At 50.6% G+C, this 27,465-nt stretch overlaps 1 protein-coding gene across 2 annotated transcripts; it reads left to right on the forward strand.

Annotated features, from left to right (window-relative positions):
- Positions 1-68: 68 nt before the first annotated feature.
- Positions 69-26,570, forward strand: CLIP3 (CAP-Gly domain containing linker protein 3). Of its 2 annotated transcripts, none has more exons than XM_053268726.1 (14): positions 69-205; positions 7,224-7,387; positions 11,715-11,854; positions 13,254-13,347; positions 14,408-14,569; positions 16,094-16,212; positions 16,964-17,200; positions 18,074-18,209; positions 18,544-18,684; positions 19,426-19,560; positions 20,381-20,504; positions 22,386-22,450; positions 22,696-22,768; positions 23,448-26,570. In XM_053268726.1, exons 2-14 carry the CDS (start codon positions 7,252-7,254, stop codon positions 23,500-23,502), a joined length of 1,617 nt encoding a protein of 538 aa, XP_053124701.1. In that variant the 5' UTR covers positions 69-205; positions 7,224-7,251; the 3' UTR covers positions 23,503-26,570. The 2 variants fall into 2 exon arrangements, with proteins under 2 accessions (XP_053124701.1, XP_053124700.1); XM_053268725.1 differs by lacking the exon at positions 69-205 and adding an exon at positions 401-535.
- The last annotated feature ends 895 nt before the right edge of the window (positions 26,571-27,465 follow it).

Genomic DNA, 27,465 nt, shown 5'->3' on the forward strand with positions numbered 1-27,465 from the left:
CCTGGCAGCAGGTCTCCAGGTAGGGCTGAAATGAAAGAGACTCCGGCCCGAAGCCCTGGAGAACCAACTGCTGCCAGTCAGGGCAGGCATTCTCAGGCAGATGGACCAAAGGTCTGACTCGGCAGAAGGCAGCTTCCTATGCTGTGGCAGGTCCCTCTTGTCCTTCCCGCGTTGCGGCAGGGATGGGATGGCTCACCTGGCGGAGGTGAGGCTGGGGGCGGGGGGGGGGGGGCGCTGCCTGATCCCCGCTTCGCCGCCGCCGGCCTCTGGGCCTCTCCTCTCTGCCTCCGCTGGGCCCAGGTCTCCTCCGCCGGGGGGGAGGAGGAGGAGGAGGAGGCGGAGGCGGGGATGCTGCTGCTGGCCCGGAGGCCGGTGCTGATGCTGCGGGCGGGAGGGGGAGGGAGGGAGGGAGGCGGCGCCTGAGCGAGCCCCGCTGATGCTGCTGAGCCGCCTCCATTCCGCTCAGCCCAGCCAGCCCTCGCCAAGGCAGCCGCCGCAGCAGCAGGAGCCTCCCCGTGCCGCCGCCGCCCCCCAGGTAGGCGATGATGACCCCCCCCTTTCAGCGGGGGGCAGCCCCCGGGGGGGAGGGAGGGGCGGGATCGGGGGCCTCCCGAGTCCCGCTCCTGGGAAGACCTTCAAGGAGGCCCCCCCCCGCCCCACGCCGCCGCCGCCGCCGCCGCCTCCCCAGCTCCATCCTCGGCTAGAGATGCCCCCTCGCCCCCCCCTTCGCTCCCGCCCCCCGCCAGGTGCCAGCGTCGCCTCCCGCCCCGTCGCACGGCGGCCCCATCCCCTCTGCAGCCGAGATGGGCCCCCTCCCCGCCCCATCGCGCCCTCCCCCCCCCCCGCCAAGCTGCCGCACTTCACCTCTCCCGCCTGCTCTCCCCTCCGTGCAGCAGCGACATCCGCCATCCAGTGGGTACCCGGCCAGCCCCATCTGCGGCCTACGGTCGCTCCTGCGGCCCCAGGGCGCTCGGCCTCACCCCACCTGGACCCCCTCCTCCCTAGCCAGCCTCCCCCGTTCAGCCCCCTCCCGGCGGCTGCAGCCCACCCCCTTCAATCCTCTCTCCCTGGATCCCATTCCCAACAACGCCCCCCCCCCCACTATACACACAGCACGCCACACCTCCTTGAGTCCCCACAACATCCCCATCCATGCCTGAGTGGGGGGGGGGTTGCACACCCCACCCCACCAGTAATCCTGCCTGGAAACTCCCACCCGCTTTGCAGCTGAGATCTTGCTGAACCCCACCCCTCCTAATTTCACACGCGTCTATACACTAGGGTGTTTCAGCTATGGGTCCCCAGATAGCGTTGGACTACAATCCCATCATCCCCCATCAACTTCACTTGCGGCTGGGGATGATGGGAGTTGTTGTCCAACAGCATCTGGGGGCCCAAGGTTCTGTAAACGGTGGCACCCCACCCCAAGTATACCAATTTCCTGCCCCAGTCCGTCCCCCCCCCACTATTTTCCATTCTTTTTTCTGAGAATTTCATAGGCCTCGCATGAAAAAAGCCCCCGGCTTGTGTTGCGCCCCTGGCTTGAGCATCACCCTGATGCTCTGTTTATCCGTGCACCCCTCTTAACTGCTTCACCCCATTCCATGGCTGCCCTATCTCCATAGGATTCCTTTCTACCGATTTATGGCTCTCTATCCCAGCCTTCACCTGGGAAGACGTGGTTCTTTTCCCCACCCTGTTTGATCCTCACGACAACCCTGGGAGGTAGGTTCAGCTGAGAGCATATGAGTGAGGGGCTGGCTCAAGGTCACTCAGTGGGCTTCATGACAGCGTGGGGGATTTGAACTCAGCTCTCCGGAGTCCTAGCCCAGGGCTCTAAACACGACTCCACGTTGGCTCGCTGTGCTAGTAGTACTTGTATTTAACATTAATTTTGCATTAAGGGAGGGCCTACAGCTCAGTGTAGGAACGCAATCCCTGGCAGCATCTCCACTTCAGAAGATCTCAGGTTGCAGCCAGTATGATTTCTCATGCCATGCACTATTAGGAACATAGGAACCTAGGAAACTGCCATATGCTGAGTCAGAGCCTTGGTCTGTCTAGCTCTGTATTGTCTACCCAGACTGGCAGCAGCTTCTCCAAGGTGTCAGGCAGGAATCTCTCCCAGCCCTCTCTTGGAGATGCTGCCAGGGAGGGAACTTGGGACCTTCTGCATGCAAGCATACAGAGCAGCCCCCACCCGCTAAAGGGAATATCTTACAGTGCTCTCACAAGTAGTCTTCCTGGTTTGGAATGCAAACCAGGGTGGACCCTACTTAGCAAAGGGGACAATTCATGCTTCTACCACAACACCAGCTCTCCTCCCCTGTCCCTGAAAAAGAGACTTCATTGTGGCTGAAAGAAAGGAGCCACCTTTGCTCCCTTTTCTGCCTCTGGGTACATGTTAACAGATGCAAATATATATGATTTTGGTTTTGGGTTTTTTTAAAAATACAATGTCAGCTATCATGACTTTCCCAATGAAATCTGGAAAATGTAGTTTTTGCAGGAGTGCTGTGAGTTCTGTCTTTTTTTTTTAATTTAAAAAGCTATTTATTTTCCTTTTTTAAAAATTTAAAACACAAAAAACAATAGTATAAACAATGGATCACATAAAACTAGCTAACAAATTATAAACAGAATGTGAACATAATTCAGTACTATTAATATCAAAAAGAGCTCAGAAAATATCCATATCATTTTAAACTTAAATGTTTCACTTGATAGATATCATCTTTAACCTCTCTGGCCTGGTGTAAGATCCCTAAGCACCCTTATAGAACTAAAATTCCCTATGGGAATTCTGTGTCTATGATTGTTGTGTGCATGGAACCAGGACATGATCGCATCTCCAGCATAATCTGGAGTAAAAGGGTACGATCTTATGTGTGTGCCCTAGTCAGCAAAGACCATTTTATAATTACAATTACAAGTTGCCCACTCCAGGGACCACTGAGAAGTAAGAACCTTTGACAGATGTCTTTCCCCATTACATTGCTGCAGAGAGAACATGCATTTGAGGAAATTCTTGGTGCTGAAATAGACAAGAGCCCCCTCAGAGTGTGGACTTGGCAATTGTAGTTCTAGTGATGAGTTGGGCCTACTAGCTCAGCTTCCCGTTATTGCAGACACACTTGAACACACTCCAGAAAGCAAGCCACATTAGACTGGTCTAGCCAAAACAACTGATCCATGTGGTTCGCCAAAGACAAAATATTTGATTGGAGGAGAAGCTTCAGAAGCGTACAGCACCAAAAAATGGATAGACCTGAAGGTGCCACAGGCTGAAAGGAGGGTTTCCACAGGAATCTCTGGATTCCATGCCCTCCAACAGCTCGCAGAGGAAAATTGAGGACATTTTTGTAGTACCCCAACTCTCGCAGCAAGAGTCACTGCATGCCCCCCATGCCAACGCACTATTACACATTGCTGAAGCTTCATCACCACCTGGCTTATGCGGCACACATTTCCTTTGAAATAATGTCTAGGGTTGCCAGTGCTCCAGGAATAGTCTGGAGTCTCCAGGAATCAACATGAATCCCCAGGGGGGCCCTTGAAAGCAATCCTGGACATTTCCATGGCTTGATATTGTGAATAATACTGGGGGAACATGGGGTGGGGTGGGAACTAGCTTCAACCAGAGTTTGCAACTCTAGCCTTCCCCCGTTGACGTACAAGCCAATATGGGGTTTGTTTTGGGGATTAAAGAAAGACTGAAAAAACAGAATTGTCTATAAGGTCTTCAGAATATATCCAGTGCTTAAGCAATGGCTTTTCTGGGGAATACAGCCCTGCTGGATCAGGCCCAAGGCCCATCTAGTCCAGCATCCTGTTTTGCACAGTGACCCGCCAGATGCCTCTGAGAACCCCACAGGCAAGAGCTGAAGACATGCCCTCTCTCCTGCAGTTGCTCCCCTGCAACTGGTATTCAGAGGCATCTTGCTTCTGAGGCTGGAGGTGGCCTATAGCCACCAGACTAGTAGCCATTGATAGGCCTGTCCTCCATGAACTTGTCTAAGCCCCTTTTAAAGCCAGGCAAGCTAGTGGCCATCACCACATCTTGTGACAAATAATTCCATAGGTTAATTATGCATTGTATGAAAAAATACTTCCTCTTGTTGGTCCTAAATTTCCCGACCTTCAGTTTCATGGGATGAGCCCTGGTTCAAGTGTTGTGAGAGAGGGAGAAAAAATTATCTCTGTCCATTCTCTCCACGCCATGCATAATTTTATAGACCTTGCAGCGGGGAAATGACTTGACTGGCAAGCCAGAAGTTGCCGGTTCAAATCCCTGCTGCTATGTTTCCCAAACTCCTACATTTAGGAGATTTTAGCTTAATATTTTAATTGTGTTATTTTTATAATCTTGTTTTAAATATTCTATGTAAACCACCTTGGGATTGTTTTTAATGAAAGGCGGTATATAAATATAACAATAAATAAAATAAAATAAATATCGGGCAGCAGAGATATAGGAAGATGCTGAAAGGCATCATCTGATCCTTCACGGGAGAAGGCAATGGTAAACCCCTCCTGTATTCTACTAAAGACAACCACGGGGCTCTGGGGTTGCCAGGAGTCAACACCGACTGGATGGCACACTTTACCTTTACCTATCATGTCTGCCCTTAGTCACTTCCTTTTCAAAGTAAAGAGCCCCAGATGCTGTAGCCTTGCCTCATGAGGAAGGTGCTCCAGGCCCCTGATCATCTTGGCTGCCCTCTTCTGCACCTTTTCTATACAGACTTGTCGCCCGGGCCCTCTTTCCTCTGCACCACAAAAGGTCTTCTCTCTTCTGAAAAACTGGTGGACTGATCAGATTTGGCTTCTTTGGACCCCTTTGTGAAGAATTCATTTGCATTCGCGTGTTTCATGGTGTAGTGCTGGTGTTTGGTGATGTTAAAAGATGGCCTCTGTGTGCACGGAGGCAGTTTCCCTGGAACCAGTGAAAGGTCTGTCCAGTCGGCTGGCTGGGTCTATGTCCATTTACAGGCAGGGATAGGCTTAGGGGTTTTGGTGGCATCCTAAGTTGCCCAATGAGACGGCCCCTACAGGTAAGGGTCCTGTCCAATCCAATTAAAGCAGAAGGCACTCGGCAGGTGGAGGAGGCTTTGGCTGATCAGTTTAAAAGGTGACAGCTGGGCTGGGTCTCAGCAGTCCAGGGAGGAGAGTAGAATAGCAGCCATAAGAGAGCAGTCATTAGGAAGGCAGAAGGGCAGCAAGGCTCTGCCCAAGAGACCTTCCAAAGAGCGGAGTGTCTGCCCTGAGCATCTCAGCTAAGGGGCTCAGCCTCTGCACCTTCAGGAAGGCTTGTGAAGGTATCAGGGAGCCTGGTAGTTGTGGTGAACTGGCCAGGAAGAGAGGAAAGGAGCAGAATGAAGACTTCATGGTTGAGACAGCATGCAAGGCCAGGCCCCAAGGCAGCAGCTGAACAGCTGTGCAGGATTCCCAGAGCCCAGTCTTCTAAAGCTACCTGCCAGTAGAGGTCGGGGGGAAAGGGGGGGATATTTTGAGGCTTATATCGCCAAGGGGTGTGGTGTGGTTGGAGAGTCTGGGTGAGGATTCTGGTGGGGATTAGGAAGACTTTTTGGCGGGGGGGGGGGAGACAATTGTTTTTACTGAGTCAACAAACTACCAAAGTATACTGTACGTTACCATAGCACAATTATATAAAAAGGATCTGTTTTTACATTGTGTATGTATATATACATAATTTACAGATATGAGGCAGAGTGGAAATTAGGTTTGAGGCCAGCCCAATTCGCCATGCCCTTAGGCCTTTCAGCTCACTTGTTTGCTTTCCATGGTGTACAGCCGTGAATCAAATATATATATTCTATTTATCCCCTTAATGAACAATACTCTGCTGTTAAATCATCAGTACTATCGCATCTCTCTGTGTAGGGTACCATGCCGGTGCTAAAACACCACCTGCTGCAAGGGAGACACACTGATGGGTACTCAGGTTGGATTCATCACACTGATGGGTACTCAGATTCGTGCCCGTGGGGGAAATTGTAGCGTCCTCCACTTGGTACTGGTGGAGCCGAGCCTCCACAAAGCGGATACTTCTGACTACTAGCTTTGTGTTTATAGCCAGATGTGGTGGCGGGGCATGGAGGTGCCTTAATTACACACATGGATGTACCTTAAATCGTACAGAAGTGATGGATGCCTTTTAGAGCTCCCTGCCCCAGAGACCTCCTGGGTGACGATGATGCTTGGCCCCCAGTTTCCACGCCTGTCAGCTCCTACTACTAGTGCACAGGAAATGCCAGCAGGGATGAAGGAACTCTGGGACTTGCCATTCATGAGAGAGTATGCTACCAGGAGTGTCCCATACGAATGGGGCGAGGGGGTGGTAAACAAGCCACAGATGTGGCTCATTCCTGCTCTTCTCCCGGCCCTGGCTACCTCGTTTAGCCCACTGATGTGTGAACCCCAAGTGTGTGGGCTGCTTATTTGCCCAGTTAGGGAACTGGCCGGGCAAGTAACCAACCTGCACTCCTGGGGTTAACCTGGTGGCAGGCAAAATGAGGCAGAGTGAGGTGGGCATAGACAGGGCATATCCCTCCCTCCATCTCCCCCGCCCACACCCCTACCTTACCTAGGGTACAGTGCCCTTACACTCACACACACACACACACACACACACGCCTGTCAAATCTTCTGAATATCCCTCAGTAGCTGTGCTTGTGTGCATGCATTTACCTACATCATGTGCACAAAAGGCACAGAGAGGCATCTTCAACTCAGAGTTGCACAGAGTATCAGGAGGCAGCTAAATCCTGAAGGTAGTTCTAAAATCCTAGTAGAAATCTTGATGCCCCAAAGGTACAAATAGGGCCAGTTTGGCAGGGCGTAAGGCCTCGCTGCGGCAAACAGAGGGAGCATATCAGGCTCCTTACTGGAAAGGTGCCGTTTGTGACTGTCCCTGTGAGCTGTGGTGCTCCTCGCACATGACTAGCTAAAGACCCACACCACTTCTGGATGGTGGCCCACTTTAAACATTCTGCAACTTTTCCAGGTGAAATGGCACATCAGGACCAAATGCAGGGAGCTAAAGTTGATGAGTCTGGTCGTTTCCCCACCCCAGATCTGGGATAGGTCCAGAGCCTTTGGGATCGCAGTTCTGCTGGTGGTGGTAGTGGTGGTGCTGCTGTTTCCACTGGCTTGGCTCAAACACCTGCTTTTTCTTCTCCTCCCTTTTCATCCTTGCGCAGAGGAAATAAATAACGCCCGGCAGCAGCCATGACCAAAGACGACTCAGCAGAGCTCCCTTCCGAAGAGGACCACCAGCCCCTGGAATGCCAGAGCCCTGTCCTGGAGAGGAGGAAGAAGCCCATGGTCCATCCCTCTGCCCCAGCCCCACTCCCCAAAGATTATGGTAAGTCCGTTCCAGGGATGGCCAGCCTCAGCCTCTCCAACTGTGGCCAGAGACTGGAACGCCCAGCCTCAATGGCCAATAGCCAGGGGCGATGGGCCTTGTAGTAGACCAACCACAGCCAGAGAGCCTCGGGAGTTGGCCAGCCCTGGCCTAGTCCATTTAATTCAGGAGTTTTCAAAGAAGGAGGCGAGCCTCTCTGAGGAAGTGCTCGGAGATCCTTGACGCGGCTAGTTGGAGATTACAAGCAGTCCCGACCTTGGATGGATGGCTATTAAAGTGATGGGAATATGCCTCTATGGCTAAGATCACAGCTTATCTAAGGAATAACTCAGATGAATTATTTGCTCTAAATTGGGAACCTTTTATACATTTTAATACAGCATCAGGTCAATATCCACACCCAAGATTTGGTTTTTCTTGAGGACGGGTTTGATTGATTCATGGTTCTTCATTCTCTGCAATATCTGATGTGAGGGAGAGAGTTGGCAAAGGAGGGAAGTTGAATCTTGGATTGTTTCTTATAATGTTTGGATTGTTACTTATAATTTCTGGAAGTTCATGAGATGTATACATGCTGTTCTTATTTTCTAATTAAAAAAATGATTTAAAAAATAAATAAAAAAGGAAGTCAGCAGAGGACTGGAGGGGAGCTTCTCCCAGCCCAGTTGTGACTAAGCTGCCGCAATCCAGCCAAGTAGATGCATGGCACACAGTCGTAGGAGCGCAGCTGCCACGGACCGGTGGTGGTGGGGATGTCTGTGGGCCCTTTGAGGGAGGGGCCCCCTCTGAGCCGACAGCTCATTCCCCCTCCCAGCTCACGGGCACATGGTTGAATTCTGGTTGGAGGACTGAGGAATGTTGTCTCTCTCTTATCAGACCAGAACCCGGATATATCTTGTATTGTTGCTAAGTTTTGTTCTGCAGCACCTGAAAAGAGCTGGCCAGAGAGATTTAGTTACTCCTGGGTGTTAAAGCTGATTGAGTCTGCTAATGACTCGTTTGAGGGTTCTGTATTTCGATATTTTATGTATCTTTATGCTGGTCAGTGACTGCAGTAAAGCTTTCCTTACCTAGCCATATGAAGTCAGACCCTTGGTCTATCTAGTTCAGTGTTCCCTGCTCTGATGCAACCGCTCTCCACGGTTTCAGGTTGGGGGGGTGGGGGGGAGGTATTTCCCAGCCTTACCTGGAGAAATACCTGTCAGGGATTGAACCTGAGACCTTCTTCTCTTAAAGCGAGCGTTCTACCCCGAGTTATGGTCCCTTCTGATAAGCTGCTTTCTGCAGTCAAACCATCGGTCTCTGCAACCCAGTGCCGGCGTCTACCCTGGCTGGCAGCAGCTCTTCAGGATCTTGGAAGGAGGGTGGGGATCTTTCCCTATACCTGTTACCTGAGATCCTTTCAAACAGGAGATGTCACATTTGAACCCTGAGCAGAGCTATATTTGGCAATGCTACAAGTGCTGTGGATCACCTTAAGTGGAGCAGCGGGGAAATGCTTGACTAACAAGCAGAAGGTTGCCGGTTCGAATCCGCGCTGCTACTATATATTGGGCAGCAGCGATATAGGAAGGTGCTGAATGGCATCATCTCATACTGTGCGGGAGGAGGCAATGGTAAAACCCTCCTGCATTCTACCAAAGAAAACCACAGGGCTCTGTGGGCTCCAGGAGTCAACACCGACTTGACGGCACACATTACCTTGACCTTACATGTGCTGTTACATTTCAGTTTATTGGTTAAAAGTAATCCGTATCCCACCCTCCAAGGACCCCGGGGTGGCATGCATGGTTTCTCCTACCCCCTCTTTTTCCTTCCCTGAAATGCCCCTGCGATGTGGCAAAGAATGTAAGCCTGGAGGGTGGATGGACACCCGTATGCAGAGGCTGTGGTGTGTGCAGCAGTGAGGCCTCTTCCTTTCACCGCCTGCCAGGCTTCCACAACGGGCTTTGTGTCCATTTTGAGGGCCGCCTATGAGGGGAGTTGTAAACAAGCAAGCCCAGGCGAAGAAGCCAATGCAGGAGAAAGCAGGCCTCTGAGGGGGAGTTAAATGGACTGGGTGCCATCATGCAGGCCCTTGGAAGACAGGTCCGAAGATGGGGTGGAGGTTGCCGTGGAGACCACAGAGGCCTGTTATTTGTTCCCCTTGATCTGGGAGTAGAACAAGAGCTGATTCGAAAATGCCGTTCCTGACCATCCCCTCACAAAATCTCTTGTACCCGCACTTTGGGGCGGTTTGGTTGCCTGCAGCATCCTTTGGGGAGGATGGCTTTTGGACCAATTTCTTTTCCCGTTGCCATGTGCTGCATAAGTGCATATGCCCTAGACACTCGCTATCATAGGAACATAGGAAGCTGCCATATACTGAGTCAGACCATTGGTCCATCTAGCTCAGTATTGCTTTCACAGTCTGGCAGCGGCTTCTCCAAGGCTGCAGGCAGGAATCTCTCTCAGCCCTCTCTTGGAGATGCTGCCAGGGAGGGAGCTTGGAACCTTCTGCTCTTCCCAGAGCGGCTCCATATCTTACAGTGCTCACACTTCCAGTCTCCCATTCATATGCAACCAGGGTGGACCCTGCTTAGCTAAGGGGACAAGTCATGCTTGCTACCACCAGACCAGCTTTCCTACGCCCCTGATTAAATATCTACTTTTATTCAGACATACTAATGCAGTGTTCAGCCCCCTTTCCTATTTTGCTTTGCTGCCAAAATAGGCATTTCACAGGATCTTAGAGATGAAAGGGACCTTGGAGGTTATTTTGTTCATCCTCGGGGCTTCAGTCTTTTTCTCGGAGTGCCTAGGAAAATAAACCCTCTGGCTGGGGGATTCTTGCATCTTGGCTTCCGTGCATCTTGGCCAACCACCCAGAGGTCTGCCAGTAGATTTCAACCTGCCTTCTGCCCAGCCCTGGGTTAGAGCTAGGCAAAGGCATAGGCAGGCAGGCAGTGTACATAATGTAAAGATAGGCACGTCTCAAAAGGGCCTGGGCTCGACTGGCCTTGGTGGGGAGAGCCAGAGGAGCGAATGACCTGCTTCCAAAAGAATACGGCTCTGGTGACTCAGGGATACAAGCAGAAGCGATGAGTCACGGCATGTGGTGTTGACGTGCACAATCCTCCCCCCATACACACACACCTTTCAGGCTGTTTTCCCCTTAAACTGACCGTGCACAAAAAGCAGCAGAGTATTTTGTCTGAGAGAAGGTGGGTGGGGAAGGACGGGCAAGACTCTTGCTTCTCCAGCTGGACGACCAACTTATTTTTAATAAGCAAACCAACAGGATTGCGTTGCAAATAAGATTAAACCTCCAAGACCATCCTTACGATACCAGCAGTAGTGTTTCATCCTAATGAGGTGCGGCAGGGTGGGCACCAAAGGAGGCAGCTCAGGCTCCTTTCTCTCCCACACTGCCTGCAGGCTGGCCATTCATCAGGTAGAGCTGTGTAGTTATCCATTGACGAATGGCCAGCCTGCAGGCAGCGCAGCTCTCGGGCAGGGCAGGAGAGAGAGGAGCAACCTGATCTGCTTCCTTTGGGCGCCCCCCTGGCCGATTAAGGTGAGCTGCTACTGGGTGCGAGAGAAACTTTGGTGAGTGTAAAAAAAATAATATTAAAAAGGCTAAGATATTTAGAGAGCTGTATTCTGCTGACTTGCCCCACAATTAAACAACGCAATATCTGGTGCACTAAAAGCTCCTCATCACCTGCCTTTTGCTATAACCCAATCCTGCAAGATTTATGTATTTAACTAACTTACTTATTAACTAACCAACATAGTTCTATACTGACCAAAACTTGCATCTCTGGGTGGTTTACAATTAAAATCATTTAAATAATAAAATCATTAAAGTCATTTAAAACCCAACATTAAAAGTATTAAAACTAATAAATCTTGCAGATGCCACAATATCCACCTTCCCTTCCCCAAACCCGTCTTTTTGTTTTCTTCATTAGCCAAATGTTGGCCTCAGTTCTCAATGGCCCACCTGTTTTGTCGAACCGGGACTCGTGACCGCTAGCGTGAAATCTATTTGGGGTGTAAAAAACATCTCCCTCGCACAAGTGTGCTTTTGTGGCAGTGCTGTTAGTGACAGTTCTGCTTCTGTCTGGCTGTTCCTCTAGCTTCCATCTCCCTTGTCTAGCTTCCTCCCCAGTTCATCCTCACCCCAAATGCAGGGCTTAATTTGAGCTCTCACACCTGCCTTCAGGTTCAGTCCCTGAAGAAGTGAGGGAGTGAAGAAAGAGTCTGAGTATGTACAGAGTGCCTTTGCCGCACCAACTGTAGAACCGCCACCACCACTTTTCTCTCCCACCCCATCCTCTTCCAGCTTTCACTTTTTTTGACCCAAATGACCCGGCGTGTCAAGAAATCCTGTACGACCCCATCACCACAGTTCCGGAATTGTTTGCGATCATTCGCCAGTGGGTGCCCCAGGTACAACACAAGATTGACATCATTGGCACTGAGGTGAGTCGTGGGGACAGCTTGGAAGCAGATTGTCTGGATTTGTGTGTTTGCAGCTCCCCAGAAGGTGATGGAGGAAGCTGAAATGACAAGCAGCCCTTTCTCTTGCAGCTAGCTTAGTAGTTCTCCGCCTGGGCCTCAAGGTGTGGGGATGGACTATGGCTCCCTCAATCCCTAGCCCAAATGGCCATTCGTTGTGGCTGGAGATGATGGGAGGTTGGAAACTCGTGATTTAGAGGCTCTGGGCCACCCGAGGCCACACCTGCAAGTGTGCACACACACACACACACACACACACACACACACACACACACACACGCAGCAGCCGCAGCATGGACATAAGAACATAGGAGTACATAGGAAGCTGCCATAGACTGAGTCAGACCCTTGGTCCATCTCGCTCAGGATTGTCTGCACAGACTGGCAGCGGCTTCTCCAAGCTTGCAGGCAGGAATCTCTCCCAGCCTCTCTTGGAGATGCTGCCAGGGAGGGGACTGGGAACCTTCTGCTCTTCCCAGAGTGGCCCCATTATCCCCTGAGGGGAATCTCTTCCAGTGCTCACACTTCTAGTCTCCCCTTCGTATGCAGCCAGGGTGGCCCCTGCTTAGTTAAGGGGACAAGCCATGCTTGCTACCACAAGACCGGCTCTCCTCTGCCTTATAAATTGCTTTATACTGTCAGACTCTTTGTCCAGTGCTCCTCTCTCTGACTGGCAGCAATTTTCTGGGGTCTTTGGCAGCCTCCCTGTCCGACAGTCTTTTAACTGGAGATGCTGCCAGGTATTGAACCTGGGACCTTCTGCATGCAACGCAGTTGTCCTGCCATTGTGCAGTATCATAATTTGTCTCGGTGGCTCTGCCCTAAAATCACAGAAGATTGTATCAACACCCTCACAAAACCCTAAAGAGACCTGCACATATTTTCATTTTTGCAGAAATAGTTGGTGCCACAAATGTATGAGAGGAGCGTTTTCATTGCTGAGGAGGGGAAAGCACACTGGGCACAGTGTTCCCTCTCGTTTTCCTCATCTGTGTGCAGAATGAGTGTTTCCCCCCACCTGGGCGGCAGTATCAAGGCAGTGTACGTGCCCATGCACTGAGAGTGGGGCCTTCCTAATTCACCCTGAGCAGGATCTGAAACTAACTGAGCAGACATTAAAAAAAATTGTGAGCACGCGCACATGCACACACCTTTGAGGGAACACTGCAGTTGGGTCTCTGTAGCTGCTGGCAGTGGATGATGATGACCTGTGAGTTAGGCCCCTCCAAACTCTCATATTTTGTGATCCGTAAACACAGATGCTCACCTGATCCACAGTGAATCAGTAGATGACAGAGCCTGGGAGAGGGATTTTGTTGTACACCTTTAACTAGCCTCTTTCTTGGTCTTTTGCCTTTTCTAGATCTTGAAGCGTGGCTGTCATGTTAATGACCGGGATGGCTTGACGGACATGACGCTGCTTCATTATGCTTGCAAAGCCGGTGCACACGGCGTTGGTAAGTCAGCCAACAGGCTCTATTTCTGGTGACGGTGTCTCCCTGAATTTCTCTCTTGGGTCTCACACCCCTGCCAATCTTTCCAGGAGATCCACCTTTAAGTCTGGTTTCCCCATTTGTTTTGCAAATGGGTCTTCTGAAATTGTCAATATTTCATTATTTCAATATTTCATTAATTGCAAAATCAGTATTTCATTAATTGCAAAATCTTTAGGGTGGTGCTGCTGCTGAAGACATCTCTGGCAGTGATTGGCTGAGTTGCCCTAAGGTCACAGAAGGGTACAGCAGTTGGGAAGGTTGCCATTGGCTAAGCTGCTCAGGTGCTACAGAGAGGCAAGGTTGGCAGAAGAAGCTGAGGGAAGGAAAGGGGAGGGGCAGCAGGGGGGCTAGGAAATGAGAGGAAGCTGGGGCTGGGAAATGAAGGTTGGACGCAGACGGGGGAATGAGGAGGAAGAGGGCCAGAGACTTCAAGGAGAAGGAAAACTGTGTGAGAGAGGGGGGAGATTGGAGAGCTGCATGAAGCCAAAGGCTGCAGAGGGCTTAAATAAATCCCAGTTTGGATTGCAAATAATCAGCTACGACGCTGCCTGCAGCCAGCCTCTAGCAATCCTGTCTGAAGTCCTCCTGCAACTTAAGGAAAGCTTTCCAACCGGTGAAGCATTTTGCAGTCTCATGAAGATGAACATGGCTAATCCAGAGCTGCTGGATCCACAATAAACTGTGGCTGAGGGTGTAGGGAGTTGTAGTTCAGCAACAGCTGGAGGGCCAAGCTTGCCCTGCCCTATGCTTGATAGTTCAGCTCTTAGGGTCTAGGGAGTAGGCCTGGCAAAACCTTAGCTCCTTTTACCACCAAGCGAAGCAGCATACCTAGATTAGAATGTAGCTCAAAGCTGCATCATAAAGGTTGAGCCTGCCCCATATCCTCCAAAAGGCATTTATGTCTTCAAAGCCTTGTAATAAAATAAAATAAAATAAAATAAAACAAAGCCTTATGGATTGTAAGCTCTGTTCAGGAAGATGTTTGGTGCATCTAATCCTTGGGTCTTTCCTTCCTCCCCAGGTGACCCTGCTGCTGCTGTGCGTCTCTCTAACCAGCTGCTGACTTTGGGCGCAGACGTGACTCTTCGCAGCCGCTGGACTAACATGAATGCCCTCCATTACGCCGCCTACTTTGACGTCCCAGAACTCATCCGCATCCTTCTGAAGGCTTCTAAGCCAAAAGGTGTGTCTGTTCATTCCAGGGTAGAATATGTTACAAAGTGGGCAGGGATTTCCAAATTGCCTGTCGCTTCTCTCAAAGCAAACTTCCACCACCCTTTGGTGTGGCAAAAAGCACGGACTCCGACACGCTCAGTGCCGGGTTGTATGCCAAGTGTGGATCCATGTTCACTGATGGTGAATACATGTTCAGCATGTTCACCATGTCAATCCGTGTTCCACCATCACATGTTCACCATGTTAAGCCATGCTCATTGATGGTGAATACAGAAGCAGGGGTTCAGATTAGTTAAATCTGGCATAAAGGGATATGATTTTGTGCTGGTGTGCTAAAACAAACAGATGCTAGATTTTCCGGAATTCTTTGTAAGTATTTTTTAATTTAGAAAGATTGTCCCTTGTTTCTTGTCCATTTTAAAATTGGAGGCCTGCATATTTTGGCAGAGTTAAATGTAAAAATCCTGGCTTTGGAAGAACTGTGGCTGTACTCTTCCCTCCCTCCCCCCTTCAAGGAAGAAAGCAGGATTCTAATTGTCAGTAAAGAAAGGTGTGCAAATGTACAGGTGATGTTTGCTCAGACTAAGCCCTGGGGTTTAAACCCTCCTCTCTGTACGAAGCTCTGGCTGATACTGAGAGAGACGGCTGCAGTGGCAAGAAGCAATTGCCTGCTTTTCCCTCGTGGTCTCCTGGGGAATTCACACGCCTTGGCAACCTCAGTGACACAGCCCAGTGGAGGGCCCCCTACAGAGGTCTTCCTGCCTGAGAAAGCAGGGCTTCACTCCAAGCAGTGCTCTCTCCAGAGTCAGTGGCAGGACAGCCCTGAAATCCACTGAAGGAGCAATGAGGAGGAGGAGGAAGAGAGGCTGGGAGGCTTAGCCGGCTGTGTGTGGGTTGGCAGCTGTAAGACGCATCCGTAAACTGGATTGCTGGATGGAGAAGCCAGCCAGATTCACTTGTGAGATTTTGGAGACCTGATTATGGCAGTGAGAGGAGGGATCCTGGCCTTGTGGTAGCCAGCATGAATTGTTCCCTTTGCTAAGCAGGGTCTGCCCTGGTTTGCATTTGGATGGGAGACTAGAAGTGTGAGCACTGTCAAGAGATTCCCCTTCTTAGGGGATGGAGCCACTCTGGGAAGAGCAGAAGGTTCCAAGTCCCCTCCCTGGAAGCAGCTCCAGGATCAGCTTTGCATGCTGATAGTTCCAAGTTCCCTCTCTGGCAGCAACCAAGAGAGGGCTGAGAGAGACTCCTGCCTGCATCCTTGCAGAAGCTGCTGCCAGTCTGGGTAGACAAGACTGAGCTTGATGGACCAGTGGTCTGACTCGGTAGGAGGCAGCTTCCTCTGTCCCTATGAGGAGGGAGTTGTCTCCCCTCCTCTGCCCTGGTCCACGGCACTCCTGATTCTGCCTTCCAGTTATTTCCATTGCGTGGCTCTAGACAGGGCCTAGCACACTGAGTCAGTGAGGGATGTTTATAGTGACCACCTGGTTCAAATACCAGCTCCTTGACCTGTATGTCTTTTCCTCTGAAGTCCTCAACTCAACGTGTAGTGATTTCAACCACGGAACAGCCCTACACATTGCTGCTTCGAACCTCTGTCTGGGGGCCGTGAAATGTCTCCTGGAACATGGAGCCAACCCTGCTGTCCGGGTGAGAGAAGGGAGGGGCGTGAATGAGTTGGGGGGAGTGCGTGGGGGCCCTTTCCAGATTAGACTCTGCAACGGGGTCGTGTCTTATTTGGGAAGCGTGCTTCCACACTTCCTGCGTCATGACACCGCAGTCCCGACGCGGACAGCAGGGTGCCGTTCACACTTCCAGTGTCTTGTTTCGAATTTAATTGCTGCGATATAGAGCTAGGACATCGTATATCCGGCGTAAGGAAGTTGCTGTTTGGGTTTTTTTTAGTTCCCGCGAAACGGCTCCCCCTGCTGTTTACATTTCGAATGCAGCCTGCCTGAACAGAGGCATTTTGCTGCTGTTGAGCAGCTAGGCTGGAAAGCGCCGTGGTGGACAGGCTGGAAAAGGGGTGTGGGGGGCTTTAACTGTGATGGGGTTAGAAAGGATCCACACTGGGACATCTCCTGCTTCCCACCTGGGGGTGGGGGGTGGGGGCACCAGAGGAGTCACAGCTACCTCTCTCTCTCCCTTCCCGCCCACCCTGCCCCAGCATTAATGAGAGCCACCCTGCCTGCAGGCTGGCCCTTTGTCAGGTAGAGTTGCACAGTGAACCATGCAGCTCTACCTGATGAATGGCCGGCCTGCCGGCAGTGCGACTCTCATTAATGCTGGGGCGGGATGGGAGAAGGCAGCTGTACCTCTGGGGCATACACACACCCCCACACACCCTCCGGATTCCCGCCTCTTGTCCAGTGACCTCCCTGTCTGCTCTTCTTCCCAACAGAACAGCAAAGGTCAGGTCCCGGCTGACGTCGTGCCTGACCCGATGGACATGACCCTGGACAAAGCGGAGGCTGCCATGATAGCCAAGGAGCTGAAGCAGCTGCTGCAGGACGCCGTGCCGCTCAGCTGCAACCTGCCCAAGGTCACCCTGCTCAACTACGACAACATCCCCGGCAACCTCATGCTCATCTCCCTGGGCCTCAAGCTCGGCGACCGGGTCATGGTGGATGGGCAGAAGGTAAGAAGCGCCCAGGGGCACCAGCCTCGCTCTGCGCCCACATCAGCTGCACGTGGAGAAGCTGGCTCCTGTGCCTGGACCTCCTCCTCGGCCGAATCGGGGCAGGGAGTCTCTGCTCCTTGATATTCTAGCCTTGGAAGAAGGAAGCCCTTCACCCAAGGGGGTCCAGTCCAGTGTCAAGCCAGGGATCCGGGAGGATGCAAAGAGTGCCCCGATGCCCACTAGAGTCTGGCTGCAACTGCGCCTAAGCGGGGTGGTGGTGATGGACCACAGCTCCAGGCTAGAGCTTTGCCTGCAAAAGACCCAGGTTCTCCCCCTGGCAGCATCTCCAGGTAGGGCTGGGAGAGACTCCTGCCTGAAACCTTGGGGAGCTGCTGCCAGTCAGTGCAGACAATACTGAGCTCAATGGGCCAAGGGTCTGACTCGGTAGAAGGCAGCTTCCTATGTTTGGGGCCGTGGCTTGGGACCAGGTTACCTAAGAGAGTGCCTTGGCTTGTCCCAACTCGGACATTTAAGGTCTTCTTTGGAGGCCCTGCTCTGCACCTGCCAAATGAGCGGGTGGCTACTAGGGAGAGGGCCTTTTTGGTGGTGGCACCCCATCTCCAGAATAGCCTCCACAGTGAGGCTCACCTGGCATCATCACTTCGGTGGGGTTTTTTTTTAGATGCCATCTGAAGTCCTTTCTGCACACTCAAGCTTTTTACATTTCATTTTTATAAAGTTTTGAAATGTTTTGTGTTTTGTATTTTCTATTTGCCTTGTTTTTATTGGATGTTCTTACTGTTGTGAGCCCCCCAGAGAACAATTTGTTATGGGGCAGCGAACAAATGGAGGTGTCGGTGATGGTGTTTCTCTGTCATCAATTCTCCGCAGGTGGGCACCTTGCGTTTCTGCGGCACCACAGAATTTGCCAGTGGCCAGTGGGTCGGCGTGGAGCTGGATGAGCCGGATGGCAAGAACGACGGCAGCGTGGGAGGCATCCGCTACTTTATCTGCCCTCCAAAGCACGGTAAAGTCATCTGAATCAGGGCAGTCTATGCTTCCCTCCCTGGCAGCTTCTCCAAGATCGGGCTGAGAGAGATTCTTGCCTGCAACCTGGGAGAAGCCTCTGCCAGTCTGTGTAGACAATACTGAGCTAGATAGACCAAGGGTCTGACTCGGTATATGGCAGCTTCCTATGTTCTGCTCCAACCCCGTTCCCAGACCCAATATCCACGTTCTGCCTCCTCCCCATCGATATAAACAAATACCACATTGACATCTGCAAAAAAATGTACGTAGCTTGGAGAATGGTTGGCAACCTCATTTGAGGCCTCCGTTTTTGTTCTCTCTTCCCGTCGCAGGTGTGTTTGCTTCTGTGTCCAAGATTGCCAAAGCTGCTGACCAGACTCCTTCCTCTGTGACCTCCACCCCCCGGACTCCTCGCATGGACTTCTCCCGCATGACTGCCAAGGGCCGCAAGGAGAAGGACAAGGAGAAGAAAGGTAGGGCGGTGCAGCTCTGCCCACGGGACACCAGGGAATGCATGCCGAGAGGAGCCTGGATGCTTGGAGAGTGTGTGTGTGTGTGTGTGTGTGTGTGTGTGTGTGTGTGTGTGTGTGTGCGCCCTTCTGCCATTGGCTCTGCTGCTCAGAGCTTAGATGCGCGGCCAGGCAGACAGGAGGGGATGAAGCAGAGGAAAGGAGGAGACCATGCCCTCCAGAGTCAGCAGGGCACTGTTGAGAAGCTAGTTGAGACTAGCTTCTCAACAGCAGCAAAATGCCTCCGTTCAGGCAAATTGCATTGAAAACCAGCATTTTGAAAACCCAGACATACGTCGAGATAAGCTAGAATTTGCACCCCAAAGCCCGGTTTGTGTGTGGAGTGGGTCCAAAAATTTCGGAGGGACTTTGGGGTAAGTTTGACTGGTATGTGAACACACACTCTCTCTTCTGAAGGAGATTTGGGGCAGAAGCCCTGTGTGTAAAGCCTCCTGGAGATGTTGCGATTGGGACTTCCTGCATGCAAAGCAGGTAGCAATTCTGCTGAGCTCCATCCCTGCTTGTGTGCTAGTCATATTTGAGGAACAAGTCAGGATATGAAAATGGGATTCAAATCAGGATTAAGCCATGTTTCCATGTGGCATCTGCACCAGGACAGAGAGAGAATCTCATTCAAATGATGATATGAATCCACTTAAGAACACATCAAATCAACCCTCTAATTCCTGTTTCCTGCCTCTCCAGCTCTCAGGAAGAAGTCCTTGTCTGTTGGTAGCCTGGACCGCGAAGGGTTGAAGATTGAGATTGGGGACCAGGTTCTGGTGGCTGGTCAGAAACAAGGTGTCATCCGCTTCTATGGGAAGACAGATTTTGCACCAGGTAAGAAAGGCAGGTGGGTTGGGCAGCCGACTGTGTGAGAGGTGTTATACCACAGGCTGGGAGTGGGAAGGAGGAATGAGGCTGACGTACAGGATTTTGGTGGGTACCTGAAAAACCAAGCGGAATACCTTGGGACCAATCAGATCCATGGTTTAAAGAACTGGACCTGGATCTGAAAGCCCTGGGTTCAAGTTCTGTCTCTGCCACAGACTCATTTTGCAGTCTTAGGAAAGCCACTCTCAGTTTAATCTCTCTAAAACAGTAGTAATACTGGCCAATTTTGCACTGCGTTTTTGTGTGAGGTACACAAATAATTAAATCTGCTGTTCTCAGCATACTAATTTGGAAGTAATTCCCCACTGAAATCCATTAGACTTAATACCGAGTCTCCATAATTAAGACTGGACTGCAAGTATTAAAACTAGAAATCTGAAGCCAAACAACATATTGGCTGTATGGTTAAAGTAAAACTGTGGAATTCATCCCAGGCCACATTGCTTGGCCCTTATATGCCATTCTGATCTCTTTCTCAGTGTTCCCTGCTGCCTGGAATTGTGTACCAATCCTAAACCTGTTCCACAAAGTTATTCTTATCCCTAGGACTTATGAAGAATTTTATTCCCATCCATGTCTGATAAGTTTCCCTTCCCTCACAGAAATTGGACTGCATGCATTCTGGCAGCTTTGTTCCCTGAGCTAATCAGAATATCTGTCAACATTCCGTGACATTTCATCCGCTCAATCAACCATACAAAATAAATAATTAGAGGTAGTAGTAAAATACTTGTGTTTCTTATTTTCTTCCTGCACCTCTCTCTAGGCTACTGGTTTGGGATCGAGCTGGACAAGCCTACAGGAAAACATGATGGATCTGTCTTTGGCGTTCGCTATTTCACATGCCCCCCTAAACATGGGGTCTTTGCTCCTCCTTCCAGAGTCCAGAGGTGGGTTGAGTTATTTTGAATGCTAGGAACTTGTGAAGTAGTAACAGAGAGCAGAACCTCCCCCCCCCAATACTGCTGAGTAACCCCAAATGCCCCACACTTCAGAACACAAGGCCTCTGGGTAAAATATGCCCAGCATACTTTTGAGAAGTTACATGGCTGCATTTCTGCAAAGCGCTACGTATTGTGGAAAAGACAGGGAACGTGCGACTTGTCTTCAGTGACTTCTGGACTGGACTACTATCATTTCATTCTTCATGGGACTGCCCTTGGAGATGGTTTGGAAGTGTCAGCTGGTCCAGAAATTGCTGCCTGTCTCCTGCGGGATGCATGCAAGCATATATTATGCTGGTTTTGAAACTTCCGCATTGGTTACCAGTTTGTTTATAGGCCCAACTGAAGTTGCTGGTTTTGACTAAGCCATCGCTTGGTGTTGGAGCTCAGGCTTTGTACGAGGAAGGTCTCAGATCCAGTCCCTGGTGCCCCCCCACCCAGTTAAAATATACCAGAGCTGGGAAAGATCTCTCTCTGCCTGAGGCCCCGGAGAACCCCTCTGACTCAGCCCCAGTGGACCATGCTGTGCTAGATGAACTGATGGGTTGATCTGGGCAGCTTTGTATGGTCCTAATTCTACCTCTAAAGCCCTGAAGTGTGCAGAGCTGTCTGGGGCACGGAGAAGCCACTTTAATCGTCCCCCAAGCGCAAGTAAGAAACGGTACATAGGAATCAATAAAGACACAGCCAGGTAGCCGTGATTCGGCATTCACATGTGTCTCCCTGCTCACCTCAGCAAGGAGAGGAGTATCTTCTCTTTCTAACTCAGATCTTTTTGTGTGTGGAAAAATCCAGTTTTCACTTATGTCTACAGGGCCCATAGAAAATCATAGCCAGCAACTGTTTCACACTTTTGGTGGCAGCTCAGCCCATCTGTGACTCTAGTCTCTCTCAGTGGCGCTCGTACCCCTGGACTTCGGGGCCGAAGCCCAGGGCCTCCACACCCCCTGGGGGCCCCCAAATCCTCTTCAGTCTGTCCCGGATAGTGTGATTGTGGTGCCATGCCACAGGCCTGCACTGTGCCGGGCGGCTGAATGCGATTGCGTCCTGCGCCGGGTGCTTTAGAGACGGAGGGTCGAGTGGGGGAAGTGTTAAGTTGTGTGTTGAAATGTTTCTGCTAATGCATGTTTGCATAAATATACCTGTTTTATATTCTTACATGCTTGTGAGTTCAGTTGCTGTTTGTGTCCTCAAGAACCCACATGTTAAAAATACTGTGTTTGTCATGGGGTGTGTGTGTGTGTAGGGGGATGATGCTTAACTTGCAGCGGAGGGCGGGGGGAGCTCCAGCAAGTGGTGGTGGGGGGGCCCTTCAAAGGCCTTTTGGTCCAGGCTCCAAAATTACCTAAGTGCACCTCTGGTCTGTGTGTGTGTGTGTGTGTGCGCGCGTGTGTGTGTGCGTGCGTGTGCAGGGGGGTAACTATAATAGGCCAAGGGGAGACAGTTCTCTGGGGGCCCACTGCCTTGGGGGGGGTTTCCCCAGAGGCAAGTCACGTGACTGACTCCCCCAGCCACGCACCCGCCCGGGCTTCCTTCAGTTATTATTATTATTGTATTCATCCTCCAAAATTGATGAGAGTGTTCAGACCTGGAGCTACCAGAACGGCATGTCTTTCTCTAGTACCATGAAATGACTTGCATCGTCCACAATTTACAAAATCTTTTAAAAAATAATTTAGGATGGTGTTCTATTGTGGCACACAGTAGATATATATATCTCCAACCTTGCTATGCCCCTGTGTGTGTGTGTGTGTGTGTGTGTGTGTGTGTGTGTGTGTGTGTGTGTGTGTATAACTTCGGCGTTAATGGTAACCTTCTCTCCTGCAGAATTGGAGGCCCCAAGGACTCCCAGGGCGATGGCAGTTCAGCAAAGAAAGTTCACCAAGTCACTAGTAGGTACACTCTGGACTTTGCTTAACCTTCCCCCCTCCCCTTTGGAGAGTAATGGACATTGCCGCTGTTGCTGGTGGTTTCCGCCTTGCAAGTCTCCTCTGCTTTTAACATGTCCTAACAAGTAGAAATCCAGGAGTTGGTGCCCGTCTGTGTGATGGGCAGCAATTCACCTGCTGAATAGCTGCTAAAAGCGTCTTATGATTAACCCCTCCCTTCCCATCCCCTCCCCTTCTCCGCCCTACAGTTTCACAGCCAAAGCGCAACTTCTCGGCAGTCAGAACCCCAAAAGACATCACGTCGGAAAACTCCATCTCTAGGTAAGTGGCTCTTGCATATTCTCGGATGGAATACGGTGCCAGTGTATCCCTTGTCTCTTCCAACCGGCTCTGGCTTTCCAGAGTTTTATGCAGAGCAAACATTATCCTCTCCCTGATCTGAGAGGAGAGCTGGCCTTGTCCCCTGAGCTAAGCAGGGTCTGCCCTGGTTGCATCTGAATGGGAGACTTGATGTGTGAGCAGTGGATGATATTCCCCTCAGGGGATGGAGCCGCTCTGGGAAGAGCAGAAGGTTCCAAGTTCCTTCCCTGGCAGCATCTCCAAGACAGGGCTGAGAGAGATTCCTGCCCGCAACCTTGGAGAAGCCGCTGCCAGTCTGTGTAGGCAATACTGAGCTAGATAGACCAAGGGTCTGACTCAGTATATGGTAGTTTCTGGATAGGATTTGAGTGGTGATCTGAACTGGCATCTCCCAGGTCCAAGCCGGACTTACAGATCCGCTGACTTGGTGTTATGGCTCACAACGAAACCTTCCAATAGCCTTCAGAAGAGCTGGTTTAAATGCAGTTGGGTGTTGATTTTCAAGATGCATTTCACCAAGAAAAATGGTGGCGCTCCAGGGAGCACCAGCTTCACTTCTTGTTTCCTATCCTGCTGTTTCCATCTTCCACCTCTGCTTCATCACTAGAGATGAACTTCTCCCCACTTCTGTCTCCTGCAGGTTACTTTTCTGCTGCTGGTTCCCCTGGATGCTCCGTGCAGAAATGCAGTCGTAAACCCCCCCTCGTACCCTCTTCCTCCTCTTCCTCTGCTGTTTCTTCGCTCTCCAAGTAATCAAAGACTGCTCTTCAGTTCTTTTTCTCATCTCTCCTTCCCCAATTGCCGTTCTAGTGAACCCCAGTGCCTTGTTACAACATATTATGAACACCATCCCTCTGGTAGTTTGTGAGAAACGCTATGCTTATACTTTCTGTTTCCCGTTTCCTGGCACATACACGCGTGGAATTTTGCCTAAACATGTCCCTTCTGTTTGAGCTGATTATCGACTAAAACTCATAGATTATTTAACTGAGATGTGTTTGACTGGGCCACAGCCCTCGTAGTAGCAATGGTTAGGAGACAAGTCTGTAATATTTTGCTCTGGTGTGTTTAGAAGAGAATCCAGGCTCACAGAATTCATTACTATTTTTGACAAATCACATGTACAGACTCTTGGTTTATGGCCCTAGAATAGGGGTTTTCAACCTTGAATCCCACTGATGTTGTTGGACTATAACTCCCATCATTCCCTTTGGCCATTGTGGCTGGGGATGATGGGAGTTGTAGTCCAATAAAATCAGGGGACCCAAGGTTGAATACCCCGACCATAGAAAACTAATCCCATTGCTCCAAGATGAGATTAGGATCCTCTGCCCCCTGCGCTTCTTTGGACACCCTCCTTTCCTTATTTTAGCTGCCTCCTGGAAATGCCACCCTAGCCAGCCCGCTAAAGTCACTTCAGATGCGCTCTCTGTCCCCAGCTCTTTCTGTTACTAAAACAGGAGCAGGAGTAATTCTACAGTGTCCAAGACATCCTTTTGCACTTGACAGGTACTGTTTCAGCAAACCGAGTTGCCAGTCCAGTTAGAGTTTTTCTTGCTGATTTATTTAAAGCGGGGGTAGGGAGGACATTATCCGTGGGATACAGATGCAAGAAGACATCTTAGCAGCTGTGCTTGGTGTACAGATGTGCAAGTTACCATGCAGGGAGTTAACCACCTAGTATCAGGCTTTGATGCTGTGTAGAGTAAGTGTGTGTGTGTGTGTGTGTGTGTGTGTGTGTGTGTGTGTGTGTGTGTGTCAGATCTATATTCCCAGAAGTCACTTTGGGGATAACATAACTGACTTTTATTCTACTCTAGCTTTGATCAGCTGTAGTGTGTTCAGTTGTCATTCATCTTGATTGTGGTTTCAGACACACACAATTTCCTCAGCATTTCCCATCTCGGCTCCCTCGAAGCGCTTCATTAAAGTCACGGGGTAACAAAAAAGCTCAAATGGGGCAGAACTTGCCACCTGGACTTCCCAGATGCACCTGCCGGCCACTACGTGAAAGCAGGATGCTGGTCTAAAGAGGCCTTTGGCCTGATCCAGCAGGGCTTATTCTTATGTTCCCCAATGCCAGCACGACTCCAGGAGGGTAGAGCAGGGCTTAGGACTGATGCTGAAGTGAGCTTGAAAGGGGAAATCCACCACCATGAAATGTCAATTCCAATTTTGTTTTGCAAAACATTTTGGTGGTGGACTCTCTGCATCAGCTCTCAAGACTTGACACTAAAATCTGAGTGTTACTGGGAGTAGGGTGGGTCCTGGGTTTTCAAAGACTTTGGATTGAAACTGGCTGACCTCTGAATTCAGAAAGAGTGTGCAGTGTGGGAATGTGTGTGCACCCAACATCATTCCAGACTGAGCTAGGATTCTCGGACTTTCTTCCAACTCAGAAGAGATGTGAAGAGCAGAGACTCCTCTCTTTCTCTTCCCAGCTCCAAATGGCCCTGAGGAAAGGGCTGCCCTTCCCTTCCCTCTGCCTCTGCCTCTATCTGTGCTCCCTTTTCCTTCCTCACCACACCTGCAGTTTGGGGGCTGCGAGGAGCAATGCCGAAAACTGGCCACAGAGGATACTAGGATTGCCCCTTCAGGGAAGGGATGGGCAACCTTGGCTCTCCAACTGTGGCTGAACTTCAACTCCCATCATCCTAGTCACAATGTGTTGCTGCTGGGGATGACGGAAGATGTAGTTCAACAACCGCTGGAGAGCCAAGGTTGCCCTGCTTTGGGGGGGTCTCTGCCCTTAACATCTGCACCATTTGCAGAGCTCCAGTTGAGGCAGATCTTTCCGGCAAGAATGCCACATTGGTCCTGCAGCAACCAGAGGCACAAAGATTACGCTAACACAAGCGGCAAGGGCAGCAGATTATCCATTCTGAGCAGCGAGCCAAGAGAAGCCCATTGAGCGCATAGCAGGGAAAGTCCAAAACTGGCGAAATGTCCAGGGCCTTGGGGGGAAAGGGGGATGCATCCGTTACTGAATCTTGTAACCTGTTCCTCCGACTCCTCCAGCCTCCTCTGCTCAATATCCCCCGTACTCTCTCTGCTGTTGTGTTTTTGGGATGCCAACATTATTTCCGTAAACCACCCTGAGGACACTGTTGAAGGGTGGTGTGGATTTTTTAAAATTCACGATCAGATTGTCCTTCCCTTGTGCCAGCATCTCCTGTCATCAGTCAACCGTCACCGCATACGTCCCCATTTCTTCGTGGCTCTGTTGTTAACCTTGTAGGAAGTTCTCTGCCCTCTTTCATGGACTAGCAATAAATAAACCTTTCTGTTGATTTCCGCTTCACATGGGCCACCGTGGGAAGATGCATTGGGTCCCTCCCCTGCCCCCTTTCAAAACCTGGGCTCACCCCTGCCCTAGACTTCTCAGCTGGGCTTTCCCCCACATGCTGCCAGATACCACTTAGCACTGAAACGCCAAACTCCACAGCAGCCCTTTGTGGTGGCTTTCCCTAAGATTTCTTCCCTTTTTTCTTTTTTTGTGGTGGAAATCACACTGGGTTGCACTCTTCTGCCTACATATATATTCTTTTATTTTTTTAAGACAATAACTTTGTAAACTGTTGAGTGAGTGGCTTGCCCCTCTGCTGAGCTCTCTGTTGACACTTGCATGATTTATGTCTCCCCCAAACCCCCATCCATCCAGGCCCACTGGAAGAAAAGAGGGGGGGAAATGTAGCATGAAAAAAATATCACTATGCTATTGCTTATCTGTTATTAACAAATTAATAAAAAGTGTTTCTATGTGCATTGCGTCCACGACTCTTCCTTTCTGTCTGCTCCACCGGGGACTAGGCTGGGGTCAATCTAGCCCAGGGTTCCACCACTTGGGCTCCCCAGATGTGGGTGGACTACAACTCCCATCATCCACTAGCCACAATGGCTGTTGGCAGGTCATAATGGGAGTAGTAGTCCAACCACATCTGGGGAGCCAAGGTTCCGAAGCCCTGATCTAGTACAAGAACCTTAGAGATATAGAACTTCAGATCTACAGTGAAGAGCCAGAAAATACCAGAAGGGGAGCAGGTCAGAACAGAATTCAAGAAAAGGGCCCTCAAGATGGCAAGGTGAGAACATGCAAGGAGTAGGCATCTGACAGCAGCAGGAATCGCCGCCAATGTGCTGGCACTGCACAAAGTAGGAGAGGACAGGCCCCTGCCCCCAGGGGCTTACAATCCAAGATTCAACACAAAGGAGGCAGCCAGGGAAGAGCAGGGAGATGCATTCATTTCTGCCACTGGTACTTTGCCTTCCTCACAGTGGGGTTACTGGGGTCTCTGAAAAGCAGGCCCAGGACAAGCACAGAAATTGGGTGCCAGAGCAGAGGAGGAGAAGAGATGCAGCATCGCGGCTGCTGCTGCTGCAGACAGGTCTGTGTTGATTCTGCTTTCTTGGATCAAGAGGTCATAAATGGATTAGGAGGCCACTGAAGCCCAAGAGGGCCGGAGCAGCAAGCTCTGGACAAATGCAAAAGAACTTTGGCTCCCAAATCCCCTGGCCTTGCTCTGCGGCAAAAGAACCCAGGAGTCCTGATTCCCAGCATAGTATCCTGTGTACTAGCTCACTTTCCTCTCAGAAGCCTGCAAAAAGGCTCACAAGTGTGTTCATTCATTTATTAGTACATTTATATACTGCCCCATACA

This window comes from Hemicordylus capensis, chromosome 7 (genome assembly GCF_027244095.1).
Source record: "Hemicordylus capensis ecotype Gifberg chromosome 7, rHemCap1.1.pri, whole genome shotgun sequence".
Taxonomy (NCBI): Eukaryota; Metazoa; Chordata; class Lepidosauria; order Squamata; family Cordylidae; genus Hemicordylus; species Hemicordylus capensis.